Here is a 22576-nt window from a genome sequence, read left to right as displayed (position 1 = left end):
GTGTACTTCAAATGGGTGATTTGTATGATATGTGAATTATGTCTCAATCCAGCTGATTCAAATAGTGGTTCAAAGTGAACTTTACCATGTGAGCTGGCACTTCCAAAATGATCTAAGTCCCCAGCTCCCTCTGTTGGGATCCCATGAATACTGAATGCCTTCAAATCTCTCAAATTCATAAGCTTCAAAAGCAGGAGGCAGCAAGATTACACAGCAAAGAGCTCTAAAGACAAGGGAGGCCACGCTTTATCTGCCCAAGAACATGGGGAGCACGAGATGATCCATGTGTGGGGATTCTTAGCTGGCACTCCATGGGACACTAGGTGGAGGGGTCTATAGAGACTTCTGGGGTGCCTTGGGACCTCAGCTCCTTGGTGAAATTCTGCCTGAAGGTGGAGAGAGTGTATGCACCTTTCATCAGCTTCCAGAAGCAGCCTGTGACCCAAAAGGCACTAGGAACCTCCATTTGCGAGAATGCTTTCCTTCAGCACAGGGCTTGCCACATGGGAACAGTGTGGCCTGGCTCCTGGGACCCTCACCACACCAGCCATGCTGCCTGAGACTTAATTCTGAGAGCAGGACTGGTGGGAAAATGGGATTTCCACTTAGATGCTGAGGTCTGCCTCTTCAGTACAGCTCATCAGTGCGTGTCTCGAGAAAGACATTCAAAAACTCTTAGCCTCGGCTTTCTGCCTGTTACATGGGATGATAACAACCTCTGTGCAGAATTCCTTTTAGTGTGGGTTCCATGTCCTGCCCTCTTCCCCTTTTCCCCCCTCCCCACACTCATCTCCCTCCCTCTTGCCACCTCTGTGTGTTTGTATTTAGATGTATGTGTGTGTGCATATGTGCAGGTGTGTATGTGTGTGTGCATGTGTGTATTTAGGTATATATGTGTTGTGCATGTAAGTATGTATGTGCATGCATGTATAATTGTATGCATGTGTGTTTGTACTTGTATTTAGGTATGTATGCATGTGTATCTGTGCATGTGTACTTGCACGTGGTATATGGGTGTGGTGTGTACCTGTGTGCATGCATGCATGTTTTAGGTGTGTGTGTGCATACATGTGCATGTGTACATACAATACGTGTATAGTTTGCACATGCATATTTAGGAATGTGCATGTGTGTATGTGTGTATGTATTTAGGTATGCAGGTATATGTATGAGTATGTGTATATGATGTATGTCTGTACATGCATATTTTTGCATGTACATATTTAGGTATGTGTATGTGTATATATTTAGGTGTGTGCATGTATTCAGGTGTATGGGTATATGTATGTGTGTGAATGTATTCAGGTGTGTAGTTACATGTATGTGTGCAGTATGCATACTTATATATGCCTGTGTCTAGGTATGTGCATGTGTTGTATTTAGGTATGCATATGTGTATGCATGTGTGTGCATGTATTCAGATGTATAGGTAATATATGTGTGTGCATCTGTGTATGTGTACATATGTGTGCATGTGTATGTGTGTGTATTTAGTCATGTGTGTGTGTTGCATATATTTAGGTATGCATGTGTGTGTGTGTATTCAGGTGTGTAGGTATATGTATATGTTTGCATGTTTGTACGTGTACATATGTGTGCATGTGTGCAAGTGTGTATATTTAGGTATGTGCATGTGCGTGCATGTATTCAGGTGTGTAGGTATATGTATGTGCATGTGTGTATGTGTACACATGTATGCATATGTGCTTGTATCTGCATGTATCAGTATGTATGGTTAGCTCGGTTCATGGGTGTGCTCAATAACCTTCCGTAAAAATTTGCCGATGTTAAATCTCCAAACACACCACACATGCAAGACGAGAAACAGACCAGTGTATTCCATTAGCTCATGTAGAAAACGCCTTTAGGAACAAGTAGCTCAGAGTTCACGGATCTAATCCTGCCCACCTGCTCTAGGACACACCTCCATGGATGCCTCCATCCCCTCCTCTGGTGTGGGGCTGGAGGAGAACGCTGGGGAGGGGAGGGGTACACTGAGCTCTGGAGACACAGGGGCCTCGCTGGGAGTCAGCTTCAGCAGTTGCCTGCTGGACGACCTCAGCCTTTGACCAACAGGGAGGCTGGCCCCACCTCAAGGGTGGGCAGCACAGGAGTGCACGTTCATCTTGGGCCTGGCCCACAGTGAGTGCAGAAAACACAGCAGCAAGTATGCAGCACACAGGAACCACCCACAGCTCTGACACCTCCATGGTGCCCGGATTCTCTAAAGAGCAGCAGCCTGGCAGCAGGGACAGGCCCAGGACTGGCGCTGTGGGGTGCAGCTCTTTGGTGATGGAGACTATCCTGCTCAAAGGCTGCCCTGCTCCACTCCACGTGCTGCTTTTGTACATGTAGCTAGCTTGTGATAAGCTTTTTCCTCATCACAAAAAGACAGGTCAGTTTTGCAGGACTTCACTTGACAGCCCCTCAGTTTTAGACAAATGTCCCTTTCCGAGCATCTGCTTTGCCACCTGCTGTTTTTGCCAAGCCCAAGGCTACAGCGCCGACAGTGAACCCAGCGTCCTCTGTAAACAGAACACATGAAGCAAAGCAGAGCCGGCCTCGCCACACCCACCTGCTGGCCCTTCCTGCGGGGAGTTCATCTACAACCCACAATTGAAAAAAAGCCATTTGATAGAGCCCTGGGGCTCAATAAGGCCTGAATTCAGGTTAAAATGAAGGTGAGACATGTTTTAGATTAAATATTGATTTAGAAAATGAGTGCCAGGAAGTGGGGCAGGCCTACGTGTCCAGCAAATGGTGGCTGGTTTTCATCCCTCTCCAGACCTGGCATATCTGAAAGAAAAAAGTCCAGGACTGATGGGGCAACCTTTCCAGTTGCTGCTTCAACCATCTTTGCTGGTAAATGTCAGAAACGCAGATGGTGCACCTGTAGGGAAGGGGTGCTGACACCCCCTTGGAGCCCCCTCATGGCTGCCTTGCTGGTTAAAGACCCTTTGGGTGAACACCAAGACTTTGCACAGGCGACACACTCCACTTCTGAACTGCTGCAGGGGAAGCCTGAGGCAGGTGGGCCCTGGGGTCCTGGAGGGAGCACTTGGAGGCTGACACTCTTGGGAAGCCATCTCCTTGGTCCAGCTGCTCAGTGAGGAGAGGAACACATCCTGGGTCTGAGCTCACCCTGAGCCTGATACCTGACCCGGAACTGCCGTGAGAAAATCCCTTTTCTTTAGCACAAGGGAGGGAGCTAGAACAGAAGCTCCCTGGACAGGTGGGAGGCTGGCAGGGTATGCGGGGAAGCGAAGGTTCGGGGTGAGCAGGAAGCTCCTATATGGTGAAGGTTTCACATTTTCTATCCGTCCTGCAGGATCAGAGCTGCTGCCACTCTAACAAGGGTCTAGAGCAGGTGTCCCCAAACTTTTTACACAGGGGGCCAGTTCACTGTCCCTCAGACCATTGGAGGGCCGCCACATACTGTGCTCCTCTCACTGACCACCAATGAAAGAGGTGCCCCTTCCTGAAGTGTGGCGGGGGGCCGGATAAATGGCCTCAGGGGGCCGCATGCGGCCCGTGGGCCGTAGTTTGGGGACACCTGGTCTAGAGACTACCAACCTATGTTTATCTCTGAAAGTGAAATGGAGAGAGAATGGGCTTCCAGGGCAGGAGTCCACACTGGGCAAGTTACTGATCTTCCCTGAGCCCCACTGGCTCCATCTGTAAGAGGTGGTTTAGGTCGTTATCCCTAGGACTACATGAGATGGAACATGTGACAGCAACCAACCGACACTGTCTGCTGGTGCCCAGGCAACACCCACATTCTCCTCTGCAATACACCCCTCATGGAGGGCATCCGCCTTGTTTATCTCACTGCAGACTCTGGGACTTGGGAACTGGAACCTGTTCTTCCATGAACTGGCCTTAGAGTGTAGACTGCTCAAGGCTGTGTGAGCCCTGCGGGGCCCAGAGCAGGCTGTGGGGTTGACCCTGGGCTCCCTTACGTTTTTCTCATCTGCAAAATAGAGTCCTTTGTCCTTGACTCTGCCTGTGAGGATGCTGTGAGACTCAAATAGGACAACACAGCCTGAGAAGGTAGAAGTGTCCCTGCAGAAGTAGGGGTGCATGGTCACTGCCCGGAAGTAGGCGCTGACACTGACCTCGGATTCTGACACATCCGCCGACTTCTCCTTGAGGCTCACGCTCTCGGTCAGCGCGGCGCCGTTGTACTTGTTGCAGATGTCCTCGTCTGAGTAGTGCAGGCCGCCAGGGCTCGGCCGGGGTGGGGACCTAGGATGAGGACCCACACCACAATTACCCTCTGGGCAAAAGACGCCATCCCCCAGAGGTCTCCTAACCTGGCACCTGGGCTTTATTGTGCTGGACAAAGAGGAAACCCACAGTCTTTGACAGCACTTTGGCAACTGATGCCAAAACTGCTGAGCACTGGCTATCTGGTGAGTTAACAGCCCCGTGTACCAGTGCCTGTCAGTGTGGGGACTGTGCTAGGCCTACAGGCACAGGGGAAGAGCTGGTCTGTGCCAGGAGGGGCAGTGAGACATTCACATACAAAGAGCACCCTGAGGTCGGGACTGATGGGAGGCTGGGGAGCTTGGGTGCCCACCAGCTGCAGGCAGGGGAGTGTGGTGGAGAGAGATGAGGATGAAATTGTGAGGAAGCATCTGATCTGCCAGGTTAAGGAGTGGGAATTGTCTCCTACAGGTAAGAGGGAATCAGGGAAGTTTGCACCAGGCCTGATCTCCTTGTCTGGTTGGGGAGTGTTCATCTTCTCAGGCTGATGGAATTCTAAGATGGCTCCATCACTGCCTCCACCCCATCATCCCATCCTTCGAATGTGGGAAGGGCCTGTGACGTGCCTCTAATCAGTGGAACATGGCAGACAGAAGACTTGGTTACATTAAATGGAATGGGTGAAGAACTACTACTCCCATCACTCCCATGATCACATGACATTATAGGAGACCCCATCTTGGCCGGCTGGAGACAGAGATGCTCTTGCTGGTCTTGCAGAAGAAAACAGCATGTTGTGAATAGCCCCTGGAGAGGACCCCATGGCAGGGGACCATGAGCAGCCTCCAGGACATGAGGGAGACCTCTAGAGGAGGGCCAGGAGGAAGCTGGGGCCATTGGTCATGTGGCCACAAGGAAATGCAGGCTGCCAGTAGGCTCCATGAGCTTGGAAGAGGATTCTTGCCCGGTTGAGCCTCTAGATGAGAACACAGCCCAACTCCACCTGAATTATAGCCATGTGAGGCCCTGAGAAGAGGAACCAGCTGAGTTGTCCCCAGACTCCTGTCCCAGGGAGACTGTGTGGTGCTACATGGGTATTGGTTTAAGCTACTAAACTTATGGTTATTTGTCATATAGCAACAGAAAATGAATACTCTCTTGAGAGGGGAGACTATCTGAGCTGAGTAAAAGCCCAGCTTCTGTTTTTTCAGATGGAGAACTTAGAACTTGGGGGAAAACTCTGAGCACAACATTGCTGAATTTTCAAACCAGGCAGGACTGACTGCTTCCTAGTTCTCTGAAGGGCGTGCAGAGATTTGACAGTGAGAGCAGCCTGTGGGCAGTCAGATAGGCAGCTGTGCACTCAAAGGGGCCGCATACAGGACCTCCAGCAGCCCCAGCAAGCCCCCCTTCATGCTGCAAGGAGTGAGTGCAGAGCCGAGTGGTGGCTGCAGAGGGAGCATCTTCTCATCCCTCAATGGGAGAAGTAACCCTGGGTGATCAAGCAAGGAAAGGTTACTGGCCAGGAAACCAGGCCTTGGCTGGAGACTCTGCTGGGAAGGCTGGAAGGGATGGAGACTTCTGGCTTTGTGTAGTGGGTGTTGTCTACCTTGGGGTGTGCCTCAGTTTCTCCTGGAAAGCCCAGTGATGGCTCAAGGGCCTTTCTTTCTCTATTTCAAAGGTAATTTATTTTGTGAAAGATGCAATGTCTCATCTAAACACTTGGGCACCTCTTTTTATCTAAGGAGCTAAAATGGTCTCTTCCCCACAAAGAAATTGGAAGCAAAACACATGTATTGGAGAGATAGAAATCAACTGTGCCCATATTTCAAAGACATTTTGGGGATGGCACTACAGGATCAATCTCAAGTGTCCCTGCCCAGAGACTTCCCCTCCCAGCAGATAATCCTTTCCATTTGGGGTCACATTTGGGGTCTGATATGGTTTGGCTGTGTCCCCACCCAAATCTCATCTTGAATTGTGGCTCCCATCATTCCCATGTGCAGTGGGAGGGACCCAGTGGGAGGTACTTGAATCATGAGGCGGGTCTTTCCAATGCTCTTCTCGTGATAGTGAATAAGTCTTACATGATCTGATGGTTTTACAACGGGGAGTTCTCCTACACAAGCTCTCTCTTTGCCTGCTGCCATGTAAGGTGTGACTTTGCTCCTTGCCTTTTGCCATGATTGTGAGGTCTCCCCAGTCATGTGGAACTGTGAGTCCATTAAACCTCTTCCCTTTATAAGTTACCCAGTCTTGGATATGTCTTTATTAGTGGTGTGAGGACAGACTAATACAGAGTCCTACTGCTAGGACTGAAAAGGTGATGGCTTATTTAAAAACTGAAGGGAAGGGTCTATTTCCTTTTCCACCTTAATTTTATTTTGTCCTTGGGTCTTAGCAGGTTCAGGAGAGTTTGCAACCAGCCCTACTGGGAAGTTCAGGGCTTAACTGGAGCCAGTGACCTGGATGGACAAATCAAACCAAAGAGCCTCTCTCCCTGGGAAGTGTGTAACTTGCAGAGCAGGGAAGCAAACTCCCAGCTGGCGTTAGACCACCCAGAAGTCTCGGCCTGCGCTCTGTGCTTCCATCAGCTGGAAATGATAAGGCAGTGGGTTCTGCATACATGATTGCATATTGAGAGGTGTAACCTTAGAGCTTTAGAGACGGCCACTTATAAATGATCAAGGATGGAATACCTGAGGACAGGGGCAAAACCCTCCCAGACCCAGTAGCCCCTGCAGACTCACACAGCTCCTTAGGTCATGAGCTGGGCTGGGGAGCCTCAGAGATGGAGCCATGTAGGCAGAACATCTTCCATCTTCCACCCTGACCTGCTCACGCCCCTCCATGGCTGCCATGAAGCATCTCAAATACTTCCTGTCTCGGGGAAGGCTCTTGGTCTCCGCCTACCCAAGAGCTCTTCTTTAGAAATGGGTTTCTGGGATTGCCTCCCCGCAACACCGGGTAAGACCATGCTCACAGCCCCTTCCCCTGGAGCCACATGCAGACTAGTTCTGAAGATACGAGGTTCCTTCCTGTACTGGGGCCCCCTCTGGGAAAAGTCTTTGTGGGCTGAGAACCTCCAACCTCACCATCAAATGATGTTTCTTTTTCCTAGAAAGCAGATGGACTTAACAAACTGAACGAATGTCTATTCTTGGGCAATGTGCTTGAAGGCTTTGAGTGTCTCTTCTCAGACTCAGAAGACAGATTTGCAGCAAGGGAGCAGGGCATATAATATTTTTAAATTCTTTGTGACAAGTTACTCCTGGCCTTGAAACTACCTGTGGTTGCTTTTTCATGTTTCTGTTACACGGCAGGAAAAACTTGCTTCCCAGTAGACAAATGAAATGAAAGATGTGATCAGACGTCACCACCAGCATCTGCCTCCAGCCTTAGGGAAGGCCTTGTGGGGTGGCGGCCTGCGGTGCTCTGGACTGGCGCCTATGGGGCTGGCAGAGAGTCGGCAGCTGGGAGATGGCACCCTCCATGCCTCGGCAGCATCCGAGTGGTCTGAGATTCCCAAACTGCAGTGGAGGGCGGGGGTGGCATAGGGACTCTCCAGGCACTGCTGGCCCTGCAGCTTTATAGACAATGAAGGGAAAAGGAAACCCTGGGGTCTCTCTGGGTCTGGAGGATGTGTGATTTCCATGCTCTTCCAACTAAGTGTAATCCAAGGTGAGTCTGGCCAAAGGAGAAGAGCTCTCTCCATCCCGATGCTGGGGCACCCAGGGAAGGCCCCGACTATCTGTTCTCCAGGTGAAGCGTCCTCAGGTGTTTGAGGTTTTCCTTCCAGGCGCTCAAGACCCCTCCCCAGTCCTGGCCCTCCTCCTTAGTCAAGGGTACTCAAACCAGAGGATGGCGCTCTCCACATCAAAAAGGCAAACTCAGGTCATCCTCTGTCTTCTTTGGGAGAAACCCTGTTTCCTGCTGGATTTAGGAAAAGGATTAAAAGCTAAGAGGCTTTGGTAGTGAAAATCCTTCTCGCCCACACTCACATCCACGTATGGAATGGCAATGTGAATCAGCACAGAAAACTTTGGAATACCCAGAACAATGAAATCAGCAACAAGCACCAGGCTTGTATGTGAGGACACCTGGTGAGGCCTGCAGCAGCCCAGGTAACACCTCCGTGAACTAGGAACGCTCTGATCTAAGGTGCCCACGGTGGACACAGGAGGCTAGCCTGGCAGCCACTGGGTGTCCCAGGTCCTTCCCACATACCTGAGGCCCTACCTTCTTTCTAAATCTCCAGAGATGCCCTGAAAACACTTCTAGCCACTCTGCCAACCCTGTCTCTCCTAGACTCAGGGCTGCCCCTGGTGGGCTTGGGATCTCACCTGCCAGTGGGTTAGGTTTTGCTTCCTGGAACGATGGCTGGGTGGGGGCAGGATGGGGGATGCTGGAGGCGCCAGTGGGCATAGGCCATCAATGGCGGCACCCCAGCCCTGCAGCTCAGGTCCCTGGGTGGGTGCGACATACTGGATCACAGCACTGCCTGCCTACCTGGTCCCGTTCTTCTTGGAGAAGGTGCTCTTGACATTGAGGTGGCGACTACTGAGCTCCAGGGCAGCAAATCCTCCGTTGTCCAGGGTCACAGACTCCTCCATGGTGGAGATGCCCTTCCCTAAAGCCAGGCAGGAGAGCAGGAGAGACATGTTACTGGTGTGGCCACCGCAGCTGTGCCAAGCCAGAGCTGGCCAGAGAGGCAGCTCCTGAGTCCTGCTGCATGCAGAGCCCAGAGCTGGGGACACCTGCTTCAGCCCCCAAGGCCCTTAGGGCCAAGCTGGGGCAAAAAGCTAGGTATTGATCACAGTGTTGGAACAAAGTGACAATATTAACATTTCAGTTTGTTCTGCCTGATCCTAAAATACCAGCATTCTTGCCAGTGTTTTATGAAAATATACTCAGAACACATGAACTTTTTTTATTTATTTATTTTTTTGGTAGCGATGGGGTCTCACTATGTTACCCAGGCTGGTTTTGAACTCCTGGCCTCAAGCGATCCTTCTGCCTTGGCCTCCCAAAGTTCTGGGATTGCAGGTGTGAGCCACTGCACCTGGCCAAGAATGCATATACTTTTTAAAAGTCAGGGAAGTTAAATAATAAATTTCAAAATAAAAATTCACAACCATTTAACAAAACAGGAAATAAAAACAAATGCATGGGAGTGTGACAGCTAAAGAAAGGATACAGGGCTTCCTTCTGAGGTGATGCAAATGTTTTAGAATTGACTGTGGTCATGGTTGCATACATCTGTGCATTCCCCACTGAACCGTACCCTTTAAAAAAGAGTAAATTGGCTGGGTGCTGGGGCTCACGCCTGTAATCCTAGCACTTTGGGAGGCCAAGGCAGGTGGATTGCTGAGCTCAGGAGTTCGAGACCAGCCTGGGGAACACAGAGAAACACCATCTCCACTAAAAATACAAAAAATTAGCCAGGCATGGTGGTGTGCGCCTGTAATCCCAGCTACTTGAAAGGCTGAGACATAAGAATCACTTGAACCCGGGAGGTGGAGGTTGCAGTGAGCCGAGATGGCGCCACTGCACTCTAGCCTGGGCAACAGAGTGAGACTCTGTCTCAAAAAAAAAAAAAAAAAGAGTAAATTTACAAAGTTACAAATACATAGCAAAACATAATCTAAAATATATCAACAGATCACACAAATAAAAATAAAGTTTTGAAAAATCAACCTAAAAAAGAAATTCCACTGGTTTTTCTCATCCCATTGTGCAGGAAAGTCCAAGGCCTCCAAGTGGCTCCCGAGCTTGGCCTGGTCCGTCCATCCCGCCTACCCCCATGTCACCTTCCAGCCCTCAGCCCCTCCCTAACACAGGTTTCTCCCTTGGGAATCTCCCTGTTGCTGGAAGCTCCTTCTCCCAGTATTTTCTGGGCTTCTCATCCCTTCCTGCAGAGCACAGCTCAAATGCCCTGAGGCCAGAGGGGTCCCCCCTGACCACACAGAGTGAACTCTGTTTCTCACGCCCATGTACATGTTTGCTCTTCGAGGTGCAGACTTAAGTCTATCACGTTCCCCAGTGCCCCCCCGCCGCCCCTCCAGCCCCCAAGTCAGCACCTACACACATACCAGGGGCTTAGCAGGTATTTGCTAAGTGTGTTGACATTTCTAAACCCCAAGAGGCTCTTCTCAGCTCGGACCTGGCCCCAGTTTGATGTGCCTTAAACCTTAATGTGTGTAATGGAAGAACACAGAGCAGAAAATGAAAGATGGGCTTGTCTGAGAGAGGGGATTTGGGATGATGGGAGGTGAGCAGGTGGAAACCAAGATCAGAAAGGAATTCAGACATGGATGGGAGGATAAGAAGTGAACACAGGAAGGGTTGTCAAGGGAGGCCGCAACAGCAGAGGTTTAAGTTTCGCATGTCTCCTGGGCAGGACGGGAGACATTCTGGAAGATAAGTATTATTTTTTCCAGGCTTCAATTATGATGTTAAATTAATACTCCAGGGTGAGGCTGAGCATCAGAAGCTGCAGGTCAGATCTGCCTTTTCAAGTCTGTTTTCCAGATGGAGGAGGAGAGTGAAAGGCAGGGAGATTTTCTATGCACCAGACACAGGATTCTGTAATAGCATTAACTCGGGAAAATGACACGTCATTCATACATTGTAAATCCCACAGGAATCAAACCTGATTTATGAACACTTGTTAGAAGTGAATTTATACAGAAAAAAATAAGTCCTTTCTTTGAGGGATGAATTGCTTAACATTATAGAAGCAAATATGGAGGCATTTTAGGGGCCTGGTTTTTTTAACCCCTCTGGCACAAGGACAGTGGGACTTGGTAGCTGGGGTCAGGAACCTACTCTGCCCAGTTCCTTGGCCCAGAGAGCTAATGTAGCCTGCTCCTCTTTTTAAGAACAGCTCATCAGGGATCCGCCTTTCCAAAAAGAGAAGACCCAGTTGATGGGAAACCCTCCAACCAATGAGTTGGGCTCAGGAAGAGGTCTGGCCCAGCGGGTGTGGTGATATCATAGAAGTGACCATGTTCTTGGGCTCTGTTACAGCTCTGTTGGATGCTTCGTGGGATCAAAACAGGCCGGGATCTGTGGCCCATGCCTGTAATCCCAGCACTTTGGAAGGCTGAGGTGGGAGGATCACTTGAGCCCTGGAGTTCAAGACCAGCCTCACCAATGTGGTAAAATCCTACCTTTATTTAACAAACAAAAACAGGCTTTGGTCTAGAGCTCAGTTACATACTCGTTATCCAAAGAAGTGGTCTCACTGGTAATTATGAGGTTTGTTAAATTGAGGGTAATCAAATGTACAGCCTGCGCTAATCTTGAGTGTTCAGAATGATGTTTTGTGGTTGTGAATGTCACCACCGACCACGCAGAGAGATAGAGTACATTCAGCACCTGTGATGCTCTCTCATGTACCTTCCCTGTTTATACCTCTGCACCAAGAGGCAAACACGATTCTGCCTTCTGGAAACTTCCATTCACTGTGGGTGTTCCTGGCCTTCATGTATATGGAGTTACGAGGTCTGTGTTCTCTGTGGCTGGCTTTACTCTGCATTCATTTGTTTCTTTCTCAAACAACAGTGATTCATTCAGCAATAAATGCTTATTGACAGAATGTCTGCTCTATGACTGGCGTTGAGTTTGTGCTGGAAACACAGTAGCGACCTGGCTTAGAGCTGGAGCACAGACCCAGGACAAGGTTCAAGCTGCAGTGGGAGAGAAGAGCTATGCCATGGAGATGTTTCTGTGACAGTCTGTGAGCCACAGCAAAACATCAACATCTGAGGTGTGCCCCAGTTCACTGTTTGTATATTACGTAGTATAAGAGGCCTCCTGTTTAACACTTTATACTTTTTTTGTAAGAGACAGGATCTCACTTTGGTGCCTAGGCTGTAGTGCAGTGGTGCGATCATGGCTCACAGGCTCAGGTGATACTTAGCCTCAGCCTCCCAAAGTGCTACAGCCTCCCAAAGGATTACAGGCATAAGCCACCATGCCCGGCCACATCTCATACTTTCTAATTGTATTATAAAATTTGATTAGGCCAAGCATGGTGGCTCACATCTGTAATCCCTGCACTTTGAGAGGCCAAGGCGGGTGGATCACCTGAGGTCAGGAATACGAGACTAGCCTGGCCAACATGGTGAAACACTGTATCTACTAAAAATACAAGAAAATTAGCTGGGCGTGGTGACAGGTGCCTATAATCCAAGCTACTCAGGAGGCTGAGGCAGGAGAATTGCTTGAATCCAGGAGGTGGAGGTTATAGTGAGCCAAAATTGTGCAACTGCACTCCAACCTGGGTGACAAACAGACTCTGTCTAGAAAAAAAAAAAAAAAAGCAATTGCATTTGAGTAAAGGTACAGAGTGGGGATCTCTGAGGCTGGATGACTCAAACACCCTTATCCAAGACACATGGCTAATCTGAGTGCAGGCAGGGTCAGCATCTGGGTACTGAGGCCTCGAGGGCTTGCTGGGCTGTACCTGGCTGCCCCCAGAAAGAAAAGCTATTGCACCTCTCTCAGCACCTACAGGCAAATGAAATGGAAAAGTGGACGCTGGCCTGGCAGATACACCAGAGAAGAATGAATGTCACGTTTTGGCCTAGTGGTGCAGTGGGACACGGGAGGAAGGGGAGGAAGGGGAGGCCGGGGAGGAAGGGGAGGAAGGGGAGGAAGGAGAAGAAGGGGAGGAAGGGGAGGAAGGGGAGGAAGGGGAGGAAGGGGAGGAAGGAGAAGAAGGGGAGGAAGGGGAGGAAGGGGAGGAAGGGGAGGAAGGGGAGGACGGGGAGGAAGGGGAGGACGGGGAGGAAGGGGAGGACGGGAGGAAGGGGAGGACGGGGAGGAAGGGGAGGACGGGGAGGAAGGGGAGGAAGGGGAGGCCAGGGAGGAAGGGGAGGAAGGGGAGGAAGGGGAGGAAGGAGAGGAAGGGGAGGAAGGGGAGGATAGGGAGGAAGGGGAGGACGGGGAGGAAGGGGAGGAAGGGGAGGAAGGGGAGGAAGGGGAGGAAGGGGAGGAAGGGGAGGAAGGGGAGGAAGGAGAGGAAGGGGAGGAAGGGGAGTATGGGGAGGAAGGGGAGGAAGGGGAGGAAGGAGAAGAAGGGGAGGAAGGGGAGGAAGGGGAGGAAGGGGAGGAAGGGGAGGACGGGGAGGAAGGGGAGGACGGGGAGGAAGGGGAGGAAGGGGAGGCCGGGGAGGAAGGGGAGGAAGGGGAGGAAGGGGAGGAAGGAGAGGAAGGGGAGGAAGGGGAGGAAGGGGAGGAAGGGGAGGAAGGGGAGGAAGGGGAGGACGGGGAGGAAGGGGAGGACGGGGAGGAAGGGGAGGAAGGGGAGGAAGGGGAGGACGGGGAGGAAGGGGAGGACGGGGAGGAAGGGGAGGAAGGGGAGGCCGGGGAGGAAGGGGAGGAAGGGGAGGAAGGGGAGGAAGGAGAGGAAGGGGAGGAAGGGGAGGATGGGGAGGAAGGGGAGGAAGGGGAGGAAGGGGAGGAAGGAGAGGAAGGGGAGGAAGGGGAGTATGGGGAGGAAGGGGAGGAAGGGGAGGAAGGGGAGGAAGGGGAGGACGGGGAGGAAGGGGAGGACGGGGAGGAAGGGGAGGAAGGGGAGGAAGGGGAGGACGGGGAGGAAGGGGAGGACGGGGAGGAAGGGGAGGAAGGGAGGCCGGGGAGGAAGGGGAGGAAGGGGAGGAAGGAGAGGAAGGGGAGGAAGGGGAGGAAGGGGAGGAAGGGGAGGAAGGGGAGGACGGGGAGGAAGGGGAGGACGGGGAGGAAGGGGAGGAAGGGGAGGAAGGGGAGGACGGGGAGGACGGGGAGGAAGGGGAGGAAGGGGAGGCCGGGGAGGAAGGGGAGGAAGGGGAGGAAGGGGAGGAAGGAGAGGAAGGGGAGGAAGGGGAGGAAGGGGAGGAAGGGGAGGAAGGGGAGGACGGGGAGGAAGGGGAGGACGGGGAGGAAGGGGAGGAAGGGGAGGAAGGGGAGGACGGGGAGGAAGGGGAGGACGGGGAGGAAGGGGAGGAAGGGGAGGCCGGGGAGGAAGGGGAGGAAGGGGAGGAAGGGGAGGAAGGAGAGGAAGGGGAGGAAGGGGAGGATGGGGAGGAAGGGGAGGAAGGGGAGGAAGGGGAGGAAGGAGAGGAAGGGGAGGAAGGGGAGTATGGGGAGGAAGGGGAGGAAGGGGAGGAAGGAGAAGAAGGGGAGGAAGGGGAGGAAGGGGAGGCCGGGGAGGAAGGGGAGGAAGGGGAGGAAGGGGAGGAAGGAGAGGAAGGGGAGGAAGGGGAGGATGGGGAGGAAGGGGAGGAAGGGGAGGAAGGGGAGGAAGGAGAGGAAGGGGAGGAAGGGGAGTATGGGGAGGAAGGGGAGGAAGGGGAGGAAGGAGAAGAAGGGGAGGAAGGGGAGGAAGGGGAGGAAGGGGAGGAAGGGGAGGAAGGGGAGGAAGGGGAGGACGGGGAGGAAGGGGAGGAAGGGGAGGCCGGGGAGGAAGGGAGGAAGGGGAGGAAGGGGAGGAAGGAGAGGAAGGGGAGGAAGGGGAGGATAGGGAGGAAGGGGAGGCCGGGGATGAAGGGGAGGAAGGGGAGGAAGGGGAGGAAGGAGAGGAAGGGGAGGAAGGGGAGGATGGGGAGGAAGGGGAGGAAGGGGAGAGAGGGGAGGAAGGAGAGGAAGGGGAGGAAGGAGAAGAAGGGGAGGAAGGGGAGGAAGGGGAGGAAGGAGAAGAAGGGGAGGAAGGGGAGGAAGGGGAGGAAGGGGAGGAAGGGGAGGACGGGGAGGAAGGGGAGGACGGGGAGGAAGGGGAGGAAGGGGAGGCCGGGGAGGAAGGGGAGGAAGGGGAGGAAGGGGAGGAAGGAGAGGAAGGGGAGGAAGGGGAGGATGGGGAGGAAGGGGAGGAAGGGGAGGAAGGAGAGGAAGGAGAGGAAGGGGAGGAAGGGGAGTATGGGGAGGAAGGGGAGGAAGGGGAGGAAGGAGAAGAAGGGGAGGAAGGGGAGGAAGGGGAGGAAGGGGAGGAAGGGGAGGACGGGGAGGAAGGGGAGGACGGGGGGAAGGGGAGGAAGGGGAGGCCGGGGAGGAAGGGGAGGAAGGGGAGGAAGGGGAGGAAGGAGAGGAAGGAGAGGAAGGGGAGGAAGGGGAGGAAGGGGAGGAAGGGGAGGAAGGGGAGGAAGGGGAGGAAGGAGAAGAAGGGGAGGAAGGGGAGGAAGGGGAGGAAGGGGAGGAAGGGGAGGAAGGGGAGGACAGGGAGGAAGGGGAGGAAGGGGAGGAAGGGGAGGACGGGGAGGAAGGGGAGGAAGGGGAGGAAGGGGAGGAAGGGGAGGAAGGAGAAGAAGGGGAGGAAGGGGAGGAAGGGGAGGAAGGGGAGGAAGGGGAGGAAGGGGAGGAAGGAGAAGAAGGGGAGGAAGGGGAGGAAGGGGAGGAAGGGGAGGAAGGGGAGGAAGGGGAGGACGGGGAGGAAGGGGCTGACGCCGCACCCGTGCTGCAGTTCTTGTACTTCTTATTCTGCCCGTGCAGGACCAGGGCGAACACCACCAGCAGGATGACGATCAGGCTGGACAGAGCCATCACCAGGAGGAACCACCACTCCTCGTAGAACGGGGCTTCCACTTGAGCTGCGGAGTGCAAAAGACACAGATACACAGTGATGTGGGGCAGACACTCCAGGTGCAGTCACCCCCCGAGAGCCAGGTGGGTGGCGGGGAAGGCTGGGTGGATAACTCCCCGTTACAGGTGAGATGAAACCACTGTCCAGCCCAGCAGGTGGACTTTTCCCACGGGACAAGCTCAGGAGGTACCATGGGTCCTCAGCAGGCTTTGGGAATTCAGCAGTCCCCATTCTCCACCTTTTCTGTGCAATCAGGCGCCAGGCTCCTCTGTCCCCCAAGCTGCCCCATGCCCTGGAGACTTCTCATCTTTGCCCTTGCCCTGACCTTGCCCACCAAAACTGCCCTTCCTGCTTGATTTCTCCTAATTTCATCTGTTTAAAAATACTGTCTGACCCGGTGCAATGTAGAGAGATCCCATCTCTAAACACAAACACACACACACACACACACACACACACACACACACACACACACACACAGAGCCAGGCACAGTGGCATGTGCCCAAAGTCCCAGCACTGTGGAAGGCTGAGGTGGGAGGACTGCTTAAGCCCAGGAGTTTAAGATCAGCCTGGGCAACAAAGCCAGACCCCTTTTTCTACAAGATATTTCAAGTATTAGCCAGGTGTGGTGGCGCACCTGTAGTCCCAGCTACTCAGGGGGCTGAGGTGAGGGGATAGAAATTTCTTCCTCAGATAGAAATCAGTCTCTCCGCAACCTGAAATCCTTCGGTGGTTCCCATCAGCCACAGGGTTAAACCCTGAGCCCACAAGGCCCCCGAGGACCTGCCCCTACCACCTGCATGTCTGTAGAAACCCCTGCAGCAAACACGCACTGTGTGATTTTCTCCAACTGTTAGCCCCTCCACAGACCAGGAACCCCTCAAGTCTGGGGCTGTGTTTTATTATATTTTCTGCCTCTAGCAAAAAAGCAAGCTGAATGACTAGCCCCATCTTTAGATGTGTTTTTGAGAAATGAACAGAAAAAAATGCATTTAAAGGAGGCTTTGAAGGACACTCTTCTTCCTTCTGTCTTGTTCTGCTCGCTAAGAACAGAAGAGTGGGGAATTGTTTCTTGGGGTGCTGGGTAGTCCTGGCATCCCATTCAGGGCCTTCCATGGGCCTCTGCAGGGGAATGGGTTCTGTGGCACTGGAAGCCTCCAAGAACACAAAGCCTCTCACAGGCAAAGCCCAGGCCTTGCCCCTCAGCCACCAGAACCCTTCCAAACACAGCCACCCAGAAGCTTCTATATCTCATGAAAGAGGACGTATGCATACTGGGAAGAAAAGCAGGGAATTGGCTTTGGCCAACACAGTTGTTCACAGGAATCCTTAGGAGATGATGGTGCTTTCAATCCAAAAGACAGAAGTGGGTTTGTGGGCCACGCATTCAGTACTCCATACAGCAAGTCTGACAGATGCTACACTGATCACCAGCCAAGTGGCCTGGAGTGGGCCTGGCCCTAGCACCTGGCAGGAAAGGCCGGCCGGCTGTTCTGGAGGACTCTTATGTCAGGTGGGACACCCTGTGCCAGGTCTGGCCTGGTCCTGACGCTAGCAAGTGATGGCTGCCGGCTTCCCTGAAGGATGTGATGAGCTCAGTGTAGTCATGGCAAGGCCGGCTCTGTGTGCGACAGAGTTTCAGAGACGCCTGAGCCACAGGTCCCAGGAAGTGGGGCCAGGGTGTGTGTTTCGCGTGAGGAACTTGCTTTGTGTGCATGTGGAATTGCTCTGTATCAGTTTTCCAAAAATAAAACTCATGCAGCAAATCTTGAATCACTGAATTAGGATGAGGGGTGCTAGGGGTTCCTTATTCTCTCTACTTTGAGGTATGTTTAAAATATTCATAATTAAAATTAGGGAAATGCGAAATCTGTACTTTTTCTACATCTTAATCATTAAAAAATCAGTGGTCAGCTGGATGTGGTGACTCACTCCTATAACCCCAGAACTTTGGGAAGCTGAGGCGGACAGATCATTTGAGGTCAGGAGTTCGAGACCAGCCTGGCAAACATGGTGAAACCCTGTCTCTACTAAAAATACAAAAATAAGTTGGGTGTGGTGGCACATGATGGTAATCCCAGCTGCTTGGGAGCTGAGGCAGGAGAAATCACTTGAACCCAGGAGGTAGAGGTTGCAGTTAGCCGAGATCATGTCATTGCACTCCACCCTGGGTGATGGAATAAGACTCCATCTCAAAACAAAACAAAACAAGACAAAACATCAGGTGGTCTTCTGGGTCCCTTCTCACAGGCCCTCTTACAGAGCAACCCCAGAATTCAAGCATGTTCCCAGGCAGGGCACCAGGCGTAAGGCCCATGCTCACCCACAGGCATGTTCCCAGGCCGGGCACCGGGCTTAAGGCCCACGCTCACCCACGGGCATGTTCCCAGGCCGGGCACCAGGCTTAAGGCCCGCGCTCACCCACAGGCATGTTCCCAGGCCGGGCACCGGGCTTAAGGCCCACGCTCACCCACGAGCAAGCACAGGAGTACTTGGTCCTTCCTCCAAACTCACAGCACACCAAGGCCGAAGGCTGTGTTCCATTTCAACAAGTGTGGTCGGTAGCTCAGTCAGCTCTAAGCAGAAGAGAGGAACAGCTTCTTCCTGGTCCCAGGAAGAGGACCAACGGAGCTGGCCCTGCCTGGAGCTTCTGGCTGAGGCTCTGCTGCCCTGACTCAAGGCCCCCCTGCCCTTCGTGCTGCTGAGAGTCCCTCTCCTCAAACACAGCCCAACCCTCTCTTAACCCCCAGCGTCCTGACTTGCAGCTGGTCTGCATGACAGAATCACTCACTGCAGGGTGAGGAAAGTCATGCCCGGAGCCATGGAAGTCACTGTCTGGGGTGAGGGCTCAGTAAGGGTGTGTATTTAACCTTCTCAAATAACCCTAAATTGCAGCCTGGTTTGAGACCCTCCCAGGCACATGGGGGATTGGGGGTGGGGCATGACCAGGGACCAGCTTCACCACCCCTCTCTTCCCCGCTCCCTCACCATGGCTCTTCAGTGTCCAGGACTTTTTCTCTGCCACGCTTTGCCTACTGCAGGTTTTCCTTCCACTGTGGGATGCTTTGGGCACCTTCCTGATTCCCAGGCGATGTCACCGCCCTGCCCTGTGTGTCATCACCCCTGCCATGGCTGCTGACTGCAGACACGTTTGTCACCTAATACGTGTGCTCCAGGAAAGGAAGCCTTGCCCTGGCTTTCTCTACCACTTCCCCCCAGAGTAGACCTGCACCCACAGTGGCCTCTGGAGCCTGCAGCACCTCACAGTGATGAGCAAGCAGAGAAATGCCCAGCCTGGGAGTGGCAGTACCTCCACCTGCACCTCAGGGATGGTGACACTGCTTGCCTCATGCCCAGAGCAGCTATTGTCCCCAGCCCCTCTGGTGGCTCTCAGGGAGGCCCCAGAAGACATGACCTTTTGTCAGGTACTTGTGGGCTCCCCCATTGCTGCTGGGGGGGGTTCTTGCCCCTCCAAATTTCACACGTGCTCCCCGGCAAGGATGCATCAGCTATCACAGGGGCTCGGGGCTCTGCTTTGCTTGGGAATACCTTTGCCACAGAGGGGACACTGTGTGGTTCAGGCTCATGCCTCTGACACTTGCATGCATCTCTGATTTTAAAACCTATGAAGAAACACATGAGGAATTGCTGGAGCACAGCGTGGACACAGAGCCCAGAAGGGGCCTTGCTGGTGGTGGTAAGGGAGGCTCTGGGGCCTGGGGACCTGCCAAGGAGGATGAGTGGCACTGGGGAGGTACCCAGGAATATGGGTGGCACTGGGGAGCTGCCCAGGAGACTGGGTGGCACTGGGGAAGTGTCTAGGAGGATGGGTGGTACTGGGGAGGTGCCCAGAGACTGAAAATGCCCTCCCTACCAGCAGGCTCTTTGGGCAGAACCCTCCACTAAGCTGAAGACACCTAAAGCAGCAGGTACGAGGGTTCCTTTCGTCCCCCTTGACTCCATTTCTCCTTCCAGTCCTTCAGAAGAAGAGAGACCTCCCAGGAAGGGCCTACCTGACACGGCCATGGAGGGACTGCTGGGCTCCCCGTAGCCTGCCTCGTTCACAGCCACCACTCGGAATTCGTAAGTCACTCCTTGCCGGAGCTTATCCAGGCTGAGGGTGTAGGAGGTGGCACTCCGTGGGATGTCCTTCACAAACATGTCCCATAAGCCTTCATCTGTAAGAGGATAGGGAGGCGAGGGCAGAGGTTAGAAGGGTGAGCTCCCAGGTGCAAGCCCCATGCACCTGCCCGGTGGGTCGGCTTGAGGCGGCCCTGATGAGGCATTTGGGAGCCTTGGATTCAAAGTGAGTGCTGAATGGGGATGGAGTTTCAGTTTTGCAAGTCGAAGAGCGCTCTGGGGACAAATGGTGGGATGGCTGCAGAACAATGTCAGTCTGCTCAGTGCCACTGAATTGTACACTTGAAATGGTCACAGTGGGAGATGTCAGGTTATGCGTATCTTACTGCAGTATATATATATATATATATATATATATATACACACACACACACACACACACACACACACACACACATATATATATATATATATATATGATTTGTTATAAACCTCATAGATAGGAAAACATTAAAAAACTTGAACTTAAAGCCAGAAAACTGACATAGAAAGTTAGAAGCATATGAGTTGGGTTCTGAGACATCTCTCTAGCCACAGAGCAAAAAAAAAAAAATGTGATCAGTGAAATCTGTGATTAAAAATACCATGATGAGCCAGGCACAGTGGCTCATGCCTGTAATCCCAATTCTTTGGGAGGCTGAGGTTATAGGAGTGCTTGAGCCCAGGAGCTGGAGACCAGCCTAGGCAACATAGGGAGACATCATCTATACAAAAAATATAAAAAATTAACCAGGCATGGTGGCGTGCACCTGTGTTACTCAGGAGGCAGAAGCAGGAGGACTACTTGAGCCTGGGAGGCTGAGCTTGCAGTGAGCTGAGATTGTGTCACTGCACTCCAGCCTGGGCAAGAGAGTGAGACCCTATCTCAAAAAACAAACAAAAAAAGAACTTCGAAAGCAAGCAAGCAAGCGAGCCTATGGTACTACAGCATCAGAGTGAAAGGGCTGCTGGAGCCTGGGGCCAGACAGCCTCTTTGCAAAGTCTGGCCTCACCAATTCAATTAGCTGTGTGACTTTACACAAAAAAATGGAACTTCTCTGAGCCTTGTCTGTAGAATGGTGATAACAAAGGCATCTTCATCACAGATTTGCTTCTAGTATTAAATAAGTTAATCTATAAAGTGTTCAGAACAGTGCCTCACACATAGTAAGTGCTGCACATGTGTTTTCTCAAATAAAATATAAATTTACTTCTAAGAAGGCTGTTTGTTAAAAAAGTGGGCTCAGAGCCCAAAATGTTCATTTGAAGTAGCAATCCTTCATGAATTGTATTTGCTTGTATAGGCACAAAAGCAGAAAACCTGGTGAGGGAAAATCCATTTGAATATGTGTGCACCTGTGCTGACTGCCTCATGGGCACTGAGACTGCTCTGGAAATCAACCTTATCACACACCTGAAATCACCAGGTACACTCAGATGGATTAGCCCAATAGTAAACAGGAAGAAAATTGCTATTGCATCTGTCTGTATTTGCAGAGGATTTAGACTTTGCACCAACTAAGTCCTTACAGTCACAGGTTAATGAGGAATAGATGTGAATGAGATTTTAAAGGTACAAATCTCTGTACAGCCAGAAAGGTAGTACAATATTGATCTTCCCTCCCTGCCTCCCTCTCTGCTTGCTTTCTCTCTCGCTCTTTCTTGCTTCTCCTCTCTTCCTCTTTTCCTTTTTTTTTTTTTTTGGATACAGGGACTTGCTCTGTTCACATAGGCTGGAGTGCAGTGGTGCAATCATAGCTCACTGCAGCCTCAAACTACTCGCTTCAAGCAATCCTCCTGCCTCAGCCTGAATAGCTGGGACTACAGGTGTCTGCCACCACGCCTGGCTAAGTTTTCAATTTTTATTTTTTCAGTGACAGAGTCTCCTTATGTTGCCCAGGCTGGGCTCGAAGTTCCAGGCTCAAGCCATCTGCCTGCCTCAGCCTCCCAAAGTGCTGGAATTACAGGCATGAGCCACTATGGTTGTTATTTCTAAATATTCTCATTTACAGCCATTTCTCACCAAAATCCTCATCACCACTAGTAATATCAGAATGGCAAACCAGAATCTAAGCTTCTCTTCTTCCTCCTGGGATGTTGAGGCTCACATGCAGAATGCTGGTTGTATTGTAGTTTATGCTGGCTGTATGTGGTTTATATTTTCATATGTGAGTTTGGCATCAGAACAGTCAGGGAAGACTTGCTCATTTACTCTGTGCAGGCCTCCTCTTGCCCTGGAGAACCTGTTGCCCCTCCTCTCCTGCCTCACTCCCTTATTCAACCACAAATGCTGTCCACTCTTTGGTCAGACCCTGTGCTGTCCATCAGGGAATCAGATGAGACTGCTGTTCTCAGTGAGCTATCCACAGCCTGTGGACAGGGGATGGAGGAAAATCAAGAGTCCTTTAGCCCTTTCAGACTCATCTTTTTGAGGCCAACCATGACCCCACCCCACATTCCAGGAAGGAATGGCTGCTTCTGCCAATGGGCTTCTAAGGCACATCAGCACGTTTGCTTGCCTGCTCACACCATCAGGCTTAGCATCATCCATCCATCCATCCATCCATCCATCCAACCATATATCCATCCATCCATCCATCCATCCATCCATCCATCCATCCATCCATCCATCCATGTAACCATCTACCCATTCCATTCGTCCTCTCATCCCTCCAGCTATCATCTATCCA

The 22576-nt window shown here is 52.2% G+C and overlaps 1 protein-coding gene across 4 annotated transcripts in view; it reads right to left on the bottom strand.

Moving 5' to 3' along the window:
* SDK1 (sidekick cell adhesion molecule 1) overlaps positions 1-22576 on the bottom strand; it is a 948273-nt gene that overhangs the window by 13564 nt on the left and 912133 nt on the right. For all 4 annotated transcript variants that reach the window (XM_039460606.2, XM_074390484.1, XM_074390483.1 and 1 more), the window contains 4 exons: positions 19781-19945; positions 15636-15773; positions 8716-8836; positions 4116-4245 (listed from right to left, as the gene is read on the bottom strand). In XM_039460606.2, coding sequence (XP_039316540.2) covers positions 4116-4245; positions 8716-8836; positions 15636-15773; positions 19781-19945 — 554 coding nt within the window. The remainder of the gene's footprint in view (positions 1-4115; positions 4246-8715; positions 8837-15635; positions 15774-19780; positions 19946-22576) is intronic.

This window comes from Saimiri boliviensis, chromosome 20, assembly GCF_048565385.1.
Source record: "Saimiri boliviensis isolate mSaiBol1 chromosome 20, mSaiBol1.pri, whole genome shotgun sequence".
NCBI classification, from domain to species: Eukaryota; Metazoa; Chordata; class Mammalia; order Primates; family Cebidae; genus Saimiri; species Saimiri boliviensis.
The sequence above is the reverse complement of the archived record's forward strand: the minus strand, read 5'-3'. Positions and strand labels throughout refer to the sequence as shown.